The 10,261-nt window shown below is 39.8% G+C and overlaps 1 protein-coding gene across 2 annotated transcripts; it reads right to left on the bottom strand.

The window, feature by feature from the left end:
* Positions 1–2,357: 2,357 nt before the first annotated feature.
* Positions 2,358–9,337, bottom strand: LOC113049288 (nuclear receptor subfamily 2 group F member 1-A). Of its 2 annotated transcripts, none has more exons than XM_026211500.1 (3): positions 8,099–9,337; positions 6,280–6,807; positions 2,358–3,598 (listed from the first exon to the last, which is right to left on the bottom strand). In XM_026211500.1, the coding sequence occupies exons 1-3, from the start codon at positions 8,529–8,531 to the stop codon at positions 3,324–3,326; spliced, it is 1,236 nt and encodes a 411-aa protein (XP_026067285.1). In that variant the 5' UTR covers positions 8,532–9,337; the 3' UTR covers positions 2,358–3,323. The 2 variants fall into 2 exon arrangements, with proteins under 2 accessions (XP_026067285.1, XP_026067286.1); XM_026211501.1 differs by having other exon boundaries at positions 6,280–6,804.
* Positions 9,338–10,261: the final 924 nt, after the last annotated feature.

Below are 10,261 nucleotides of genomic sequence, written 5' to 3'. Positions count from 1 at the left end.
ATTTTAAGTCTCTGTTCTTCCCTTCCACTTAGACAACATCAAAAACCATAAATTATGTCCCAGTATCCTAAATGTGTCAGATAAACACTTGTACCTCAGTCAAGCGCGACTAAGCTAACAGCAGTTACATTCCAAGCCCGCAGTGACTATTTATTTTCTGTAGGAAAACTGTATGTCTGAGTCATTTGGTAGTCCTTTTCGTGAGGTAAATATGCTATGCTAACCTTCTAACCCACTTTAGACCTAAGTGAAGAAATCGACTGAAACCACTGAGATTGAGATCATGTGCATTTAAAATCGACGCTGTGGAAAACAAATAACGAAAGCTACATTCAAATATCGTGCAATAGCCTACACAACATGCTGACATGCGTCTCGAACAGAGACTAGAATAGACTTTTTCTTGTTGCATATGATTCATGTTCTTTTATGGATCCATTTTGCTTTGTTAATTAGGAACACATGGCACGAATTCAGTCCTTATATAGCCTCAAGTCCAACAAATGTAAATCTCAACAGAACGTGTTCCTCTTATTCTGCTATTTCCCGTGAAATAGAGGGAAAAATTCTTCAGGGATTTTGATCTTATTACTGCTGAACATGAAAGTGTTTTAAGTTTGAGCTCAATGCAATGGTCAACTCTTCAGTCGAAGCATTATATAAGAAAACAAGGGCACACTTGCCTTTGTTGTCATATTTAGGTAATTTCAGGCTACTGATTTTGATTTAAAAATCGACAGCACATTGACTAAGTCGCCACACATTTATAGCCTAGCTAGTCTTGTGAAAATGCCTGGTTTCTAGCAACGTCTCTCCACTTGTCCTCCATAAAATCTGCAGAATTCCCGTGTGCATTGAATTTTTTTCTTCTTCTAATAGTTTACCTGACCATATTTAATTCAAAGAATGCGCAATTAAACAAAGTCACAAAAATATATGGTCTCGCCTGCATTTGACTTTTTTTTTCTTATGGAAATTCATTTTACAGCGCTAATATAGGCTGTATGTTGGGAAAAACGAGGCAAAAATAAAACACATATGCTCGTTAACTTCATCATCAAGCTAATTGCCCCTCCAAAGATCATGTGATGAAATGAACACTATATGAATCTTCCCCATCGAGCATATATATTTCGAATACAAATACAACAGAGAAGGATATTATGTCTCACTTGCTGAATCACAGATCTCTTTTAAGGGCGCTTTAAGCGCAAAAGATTATTTATATAAAACGTGTCAACGCTAGAATTACCTTACGGGTTCATTGAAAAACAGTCTGAATCCGGAATAATTAGGGCATGGCCTAACCCGCACTTTATTTTTGTGATTAGCCTATGTAATGCTCTTTTTATGGGAATCAACTTAGCCTATAACGAACTTGCTTGAGTAGCCTACATAGATTAGCGCTTGGTAAAAAAAAAATGCAGTGACATTGGGGTCAGCGAAAGTTCTTGTCACAGTAGCCTACTTATAAAAACACGCCTCCTTCCCACCGTAAACATCACATGTGAAAGGTATTTACGTGCACATGAAGGACAATCGCGCACATCTGAGCATCAAGTGATTTCCTTTCGTCGTTCTAACCAATCATATGAGGCTGCACATGAATTTCTCTCTATCTCGGTACGATACATCACATTTAGTGCTCCTATCGACCGGCTTACATGCGGCATTATACATATACCTAGATTGATCACACATATAGCCTAACTGCTGCTGCGATACTGGGGAAAACATCTGTCCTAACACAGATCCGTTCGCGATCATCTAAAAATAATAATAGTAATAACAGAGTTTAGATGGATTTGTTTTCTTTCCCCCTCAATTTATTTATTTATTTAACAGTGGTGATAGAAGCAGTCCTCATTGCCTTATTAGAGGGCCAGTATTTCTGTATATCTTCTCTTTGACTATGAGCAAGCCTTTCAGTTCAGCCTGGGAAAAATATTAAACATTAATGCGCTGAAACAGGCATAGATCTTTGAACCAGTCGGTAGCAACGTCACAGAAATCTAATTCTGCGCACGATACGGGGACTCCAGATATAAAACGCACATGCTCACCAACACCTACACAGAATAATTATGCCTCCAAAAGTAATCAAAAGTAATGCTTGCATCTGTACCTTCTGTGGTATTCTGCTTATAGAGGTTTTACAGTATTTCAAAACTATTCTTGACGGGCTTGATATTTTGTGTCAACATAAGGGTCAGCCCAATAATAATGAAACACGTGTTTTGGTAAGGCCTTCCTTAGCAAAGAGAAATATGCATCATGTAAAAGCACATCCCAAATAAAGCCGCCATTAGAACAGTTCATTAATAGCATGGAGAACATAGAATTTGCTGAGAGCGAGACAGAGTTGCCTATTTCCTTTTTAATAGTATAGTCACCATCACACAACTTCACGCGACCCTTCTGCACAGGCATATCATGGGTTGAGCAAAAATGAAAGGCAATATCCAATAATAAAAAAAAGAAATAGCGAAAATATCAAGACGAAACAAACAAAATGTATTTGAAAATGATATATTAAAAGTGCTTTTGATTTTTCATGTCTTTTATCTATGACTGATGATTGACTCAACACACACTCGCACACACATACGACCAAGAAAAAGTTTCACCGGTGTGTCCTCTCCTTAAAATGTCCATGAGGTCAGATTTGCCGAAGTTGCATGTCCATAGCATCAAGTGGGGGAAGGTTCAACCATCAGTGAAATTGTCATTGCGATTAGACTGTGTCTTATTTGTCTAATGTTTTTCTTTATTTTTAAATTCTCACTTCAATTTTAATTCTTGGAGAACATATCTTCAACAACATATATCGCACTCATTATAAGAAGCAAAAGGTTATATCAAAAATCATTAGTATAGAATCACAGAAAAAAACTGGTTTAGAACCAGAAAAAATACAAAACAGAGATACATAGACACAGGACATTTCTTATAATTGCTTGGAAATTTCTTTCCCGCTAAGTCTCGCTCATTTACTGCGCATATGATGTTCTTCATTTTATTTGTACGTATTTTGTTCTTTACAAAAAGAAAAGAAAAAAAGAAAATGAAAATAAAGACTAGTATTTTACAAAATGGAGAATGTTCTTGATGACGGCGATGGATTTACACGGGAGTACGTCCAGTTCTTTAATCTTTGTACATTACATATTCCATTTCGGTCCCAGAAGACGACAAAAAAAAAAAAAAAAAAAAAAAAATGTCTTCCTAAGTGGTCAGAAATTAGGTCCTATATATATAGTCTTCTTGAAAGGGCTTGCAGAATTTTGGTCCTTTAGTCTTTTTGTTTCACTGGCTCATTCGGATCATTGAATGGACATGTAGGGCCAGTTGAAGCTGCTCCCGGATAATAACATATCCCTGATGAGGGTTTCAATGGGAGTTTTACCTACCAAGCGAACGAAGAACAGCTGTTCAATTACAGACGAAGAGACAGTGCGGAGAGAAGGCAGTCGCAGTAAAAGCTTGCCAAAGCGACTGGGCTGGTTTGGGTACTGGCTCCTCACGTACTCCTCCAGGGCGCACTGAGACTTCTCCTGCAGGCTCTCGATGTGTGCAGCATCTGACAGGCCGCAAGCGTCTGAATAGACAAAACACAGCACAGAAAAGAGGCCCAGGTTATCATTCAGCATCAGCATTACGTGTTGTTGACAAAGTGAGATGAACAAACACGAGCCCAACATCATGCATCACGCAGCATATGAGGCTGCCTGCAATATAAATAAACAATACGTCTGTGCAATCCCTCAAGAGTAACAGAACGTACTCCCTGCGTTGCAGGGAACACACCGCATGCAAGCTCACAAATCAGACTAAACAAAGAGTACGCAGGGACAAGCTCGACCGAAGAGGATGGAGAAGGCGCTCGTGCCTTGTGTCAAATATGGAAATATCCAGCTTCATATCTGACAGAGAATTGGGCATGGTAATAACCAAATTATGACCTAATTGCTCTCCAGATGCTACCAAGTCATTTCTCGCCCGATTCCCTGTACCAGCAGTTGCCTCTGCTGTGAGTCTGAACGAGGAGGCAAGGCCGCTGGAAGCAATCACATTTATTAGCCTGGACTTGCTTGAGGACACAACCGCCTAAATTTCAAAGAAAGACATGTATTTTACAAGAAACCTTTTTACTTTAATAGTGCATGTCAATGAATGATATTATGTCAAAATATGTTTACAAATACCACATGAACGCCAATGGGGTAAACCTATGGGTTAACTGGAACTGCCAATATCAGTTCAGCCAAACGTCCTCACTTATGAGCACCATCGTCAGGCCAATACGAATTCTATCAGTATTCTAATATGGCGGCTGTGCTGATGATATTCAAAATAAGAGTTTACGCTTTCTCTGGTTTAAGTCTTAAAGTGTAAGGGCGTTGTGTACAGCATGCCTCGGAGACTGATCTTAATTGCACTGGACTGGAACACACGGCGGTCAAATACAATAACCTTCTGAACTTCTGAACTGTGCTAAGTCCTTGCTGAAACCTCTCAGTAACGTGACCTCATGGGTCACTTCCGTCGCAGCCAGCTTGTGCAGAAAGAACTGCTATAAAAAACTGAGAGAATTCAGCAAAACACAGTGTAATGTGTTTCGTATGTGTAAGAATGTTTTTGTTAGTTTACTTAACGATTTACTCTTAATCAGAAAGAAACCGAGAGGAGACTAAATCAGTGGGCGCATTATTAATTATTAATCCATCATGTGAAACATATAGACCATATGTCCAAAACTTTACGCAGCACTTCGGACTGGCTACGAATCAAAATATATAGTTATTACTGAACCACATTTCAGATCTTACAGAAATATTTTCATCAAGTTGTTCTGATTCGTTACCCAGCCCAGACCTTAAATATCTGAGTGCTTTGTAAGCTATTCATTGTTAAACATGGCAAGGATGGTAGCCTACCGTGCGAGACTGACGTCATTGAGAAACAAATACAATGTTACATTTCAGTGGTATAGATTATACGCTCAGAACATTAATTATAATTTACCATTAAAGATTTGGCATTCCATAAACATTCAACAGTAAGGCATGTTTCTGAAAATTAAGGAAACACACGAGATGGCCAACCTACCGTGGCCTACTTTAACCTGAACGCCTCTTTTAATTTCACCTTAAGTTAAAAATAAATAAATAATAATACGTAATATTTTATTTAGTGGACAAGTAACTTTGCTAGACTAATTGCAAAAAAAAAAAAAAAAAAAAAAAAAAAAAAATCTATATATATGTGTGTGTGTGTGTGTGTGTGTAGCTTGCACCTTTGCCCCAAACTCGAGACGTTTGAAGGGGTAATGGTGTTATAGTTGGTATTGGCTACTTAATTTTCAAAACATAGGTATATAAATCCAGTTTCTAAAATAAATATAGTTTATGTTAATATTAATTATAAAATTAATTAACATAATAGCCTACGAAGATCAAATCATAATTAAGGCAAACTACGAAGTGTAAAACTATTTAAAAACAACAGTCCGCTTTATTCTTATGTTTTTCGTCTGTTGTCGAAAGAAATACTAAAAATATAAACATCAGTTATAAAGCTAGTGTGAGGGTAATTTGGTGTCGATCGATGTTGATCTGTCATAATTGTTATAGCTTAGCTCATTTTTAACTATTTGGCTAAATAACCCCTCAGTAAACAGATAAACACCAGTCTGATGGATATATCTGCGCATTCATTTAAAATATCCTTTAAAAATATCACTCGAGCTAAGAATCAATTATTAATAATAGAGGCCTCAGTAGTCAGCTTTTCTCAACAGAGAGGGCCCCAGATGTATATTTGTGTATGCACTCTGTGGCTTCATGTACAGTTGTGGACCAAAGTGGTTGAGCATATGAAAGATATTCTGAGATATGGACTTATCTCACAAAGTGTACAAATTTTGGCCTAAATATTTTACATCACGTAAAATGAATGAGAAATGCATATTCAAGCTGATATATTTAATTTTATGCTTTTTATATTTCTCAACCTTCGCAAAAAATACTTTAGTTTTATTATCATCCGTGTTTAGTATAATAATATGCAACATTTTGCATTATATTAAATCTTAAATATTTCTGAATGGCTTTGATCACATTTGAATTAGCACTTTATGACTTGTGCGCTAAAGATATTTTAGAGTACAAAGTCAGCTCGAGACCCACTAGTGAACTATAGCGTCGATGCCGAAGCTTACCCACCCCGTATTGCATTGCCCCCTTATGTCTGTGAGTAGGCCTCGTCTCACACACTCACCTGATGTGAAGAGCACTATTGCCTTAATGCAGCTGTATTCTGCAGAATCGACGTGCAGTGCTTTAAGCTTCTCGACCTGCTCCTGGAAGATACGAATGTGATCCATGAAGGCCACGACGCGGTCCGCCGACATAGGTGAGGCGTGCAGGCCGGCGGCGGCGAGCAGTGGGGCCACATGTAGGGGCATGGAGCATTGAGCCGCGTTAAGCACAAATAACTCGCTCCATGTCAGTCTGAGCAGGGACACCTGGTCGGTGATCTGCAGGTCGGGAAAGAAAGGGATGTTCCTCGCCCATTCCACAGCACTGAAGAGCAGGCGAGCTGCGAGCTCACAGATGTTCTCGATCCCCATGATATTATTGGGCTGCATGCACTGGCTGCCATAGCGAGAAGTAGGGTAAGGCTCGGCCCGAAGTAGTAAGGAGATGTATCCGGAGAGATAGCAATGACCGTTCAGAGGATCCCCGTTCGTTAGCGCGTACTGGCCCGGGTTCGGTTGGGTTGGAGGCATTCTTCCTCGCTGAACCGCTGACAAAAACAAAGAAAGGGAGAGGAAATGTACATCCAGAACTGAGAAACATAATTTATGTGGAAGCTTTAGTTCGAGTGCATGATTACTCTGTACTGCTGTTTAAAGCTACGACAATAAAACTAAATAAGAATCTGTTTAAGGCACTGCGTTTCGAAGAAAAATCATGTCAAATGATAACCACGTCGGTTATTAGCTGGTAATGTTTACCTCTGCTTATGAATTACAACAGCTAATATGAAGATATACAAACACTCTGTAGCTCTTTATCTCTCGCTCTCTTTTAGTGCATCCACTCATTTTTTTAATTATATATATATATTTTATTTATTTTTATTTTTATTTATTTTTTGTTATGTGAATGTAATATACATTATAGTGAACGAGGACCGGACTTAAATCTCTACTATACATTAGAACTAGTTCAAAGACACCAGCCTCTTTCTTGTTACAAATGCTACACTCTAATACTGTTTTGACATATGCGTGTAATACACATATGCATACATTTGTGTAATAATACGTTTATATTTATTTAACTCTCAGGATAGTAGGCTAACTCTGGAACAGAAAAAAAAAAATGTTACCTACAATCGAGCACGAATACTGTTTTTATTATTGATTTCAAACATAATGTGTATTAGCATATTCTTACGTTGAACTAATTATTACTTTAAAACAATATAGGGGGTATAAATATCAGTTTTGTCCAGGTCAGTAATTAAGAGTAAGTTGCAAAGGCCATTGTTCGCATAGAGCTTAGGCTGTGTGTGGACAGACAGGCCTCTAAACGTTTACTTTAGACAACGGCGTAAAAACAGATCCACACATCTTACGTTCAGAGGTAAAACCACATATTATTATTTATTTTAGCTATACTATGGGGTTAGTGAATGGAGTAGGCTTTTAAGCAGTCTTCCAGCACGCAAGCGCGCGCATACACATGAACACACACACACATACACACTTCATCTCTCTCTTTCTCTCTTTTACACACATACAGCGTTCATGGGTGTCTTTAATATCTCATGTAACTGGCTGAGTTGAAATGGGTGCATATGATGCTTGCCTGTCTGTGCAAACAAAATTACTTTTGTAAGATGCATGCTGATCCTGCCTGTGGTCGCGGATTTACTACTGCTTGTACGCGCCTTCTGACACTCTTTAGCAAGCAATCAAAGCAAAATGTATTTCGCGTTTGTATGTGCATAGTGCGAGCTTTACGTAAGATGTCTCTGAACAATAAACCTGTGTAGCAATAGTGTGTCGTGTTTAGAAAAGTATATTCACCTTCCCGCCGCATGCCCACTTTTAAACATTTCTTCAGCCGGCAATATTGGCACTGATTACGATGATGCTGGTCAATAGGACAGTTCCTGTTGGCACGACATGTATACGTTAAGTTCCTTCGGACACTCCTCTTGAAGAAACTTTTGCATCCTTCGCAGGTGAATTGACCATAGTGCTTGCCGCTCGATTTGTCCCCGCAAACAACACATTCTATATGCTGCTGACTCTGTCCAGAATTCTGGCTGCCCTTGTCGCCAGCCGTCCCTGGTGTGGACGGGGGTCCTGGCTGACTGGGGGTCTGCGGAGTGTGTGGTGCCGCTGACGCCGCCTGCTGTTGCTCCCTCGCCGGCTGAGCTGCTGGATTGGGGCCGCTCGGAGGTCCTCCGGCCACGTCTTCCTGCGGATCTCGCCAAACGCTAACTACCATTGCCATATCTCGGGCCCGAAAAGTGCTTTCAAGCGAACTGGTCGCTCGGATATCGGAGCAGGGAAAAGAGAAGTCTTGGACGAACGGCAGCGCGAATTCAAATCGGAGCACTCAATCTCATAGGAAAAAAGTAAAAGCAGAAAATGATCAATACATTCAAAATACCGGAGTCGATAGAAAGGCACCCGATCAGGATATGCAATTGTCGGGAGGCCAGTTCCAAGGTAAATTGCAGTCAGCCATTCGGGAACCCAATCGTGTAGAGAGAAAGCGATCCCAGACGTAATAAAAAAAAAAATCGAGTTTCTTAAAAAATACCGCAATAAAAAATCTTCACCTTGAAGCAGAAATAATAGCTTTCTGGTGGACCGGAGATCCAAAGTGCTGTGCAAAATAAATTCCCCTCCTTTTTCTTCCTTGCTCCTCTCTCCGTCTTCGCGGTTGTAGAGGAGGAAACACTGAAGAACGGATTTCTCTATCTATGTTCATGAATAAAGCTCATCTGGTCCAGCAAAAGAAACACACAAAAAAACAACGTCGCCCGAGTGCCTATGTAGTTTCACCTCTCCAGTAGGAACAGAGCAAGGATAAAAAAAGGAAAAAAAAACCTATTGGAATATGTAAGAAGCAGAGACCCAAAAAAGAATGCGTTTTAACGGGAGTACCAGCGGAGCAATGTTTCCGAAACGGAGATCTGCGCGAATGTCTGTATATAGTGAACTTTGACACTACTATTGAAACTGACACGTTTCTATGGAGATCGCTGCGCCTTATATGGTGCTCGTGTCAAGGAGCCAAGAGAGGGGCTGCTGGCAACTGATAATCAAAGGCGACTGACTGGTCAGAACCCTGCATCGAGGGGGGAGAGAGAAAATGGGAGGCTAAGGTTAGCCAAGCCTCCTTCACTCCATTGGTTAGAGTCCTCGCTCCTCGCTACCTACGACTGAGGGCTCTGACAAGCACAATTTACATTGCGCTCGCCCCTGCGCTGCTATTTACTTTGAAACCCGATTAGAATGGACCGTCTATTGTCACAAAAAAGAGGAAGAAAACCCAGAAAGAAGAGGAAAACGGGATGAAAGCAATGAGCGAACTATACGCGCACGTGAAATATAAACAAATGCGCGTGAGGCGGAAGGACTGGTGCGAGTCACGCAAAGTTGAAAGTGTTTTTGTTCGAAGCTGTAGTCTTAATTTCTAAAATACCCATTATAACGTCTGGATTTGAACTGTGAAGGATCCATTAGCATTTTACGTCATTTGGCAGAACAGTACGGGCTCGAAATTGCAAATCAATGCACAAATCACATCTTCAGATGTCACTAATATACCCAGTTCTCAGCAAAACGATTAAATAAATCAACACATAAAAAGTATTGGAAAAGCGCGACAACTACCACTAGTCTGACTGGAAAGATATCAGTAGGCTAACGGAATGCTTTACCAGTGATAGGAAACAGATCACGCTGCCAGCCAGGGCGAAAAAAAGAGGAATCAGACTATCATGACAGTGTAAAGTATAAAAAAATCCATCATTCAGTGTATGTTTTAACAGATTTATTAACGAGGGAAGTTTTTTGGTATAATGCGCAGGGAAACCGGCTTTTTGTGCATGAATGCCGAAGGCTGCGCTGTACATGCTTATAATGTCTGGATCGGGCTGCCATCTAGCGTACAGTGGACAATTACAGCGACATAAAAATGAGTAATTTATTGTCTTTTTAAACATGTTTCCA

The sequence above is a fragment of the Carassius auratus genome, chromosome 30 (genome assembly GCF_003368295.1).
Source record: "Carassius auratus strain Wakin chromosome 30, ASM336829v1, whole genome shotgun sequence".
Lineage (NCBI taxonomy): Eukaryota > Metazoa > Chordata > Actinopteri > Cypriniformes > Cyprinidae > Carassius > Carassius auratus.
Note: the sequence above shows the minus strand (reverse complement) of the source record. Positions and strands in the feature narration are given on the sequence as shown.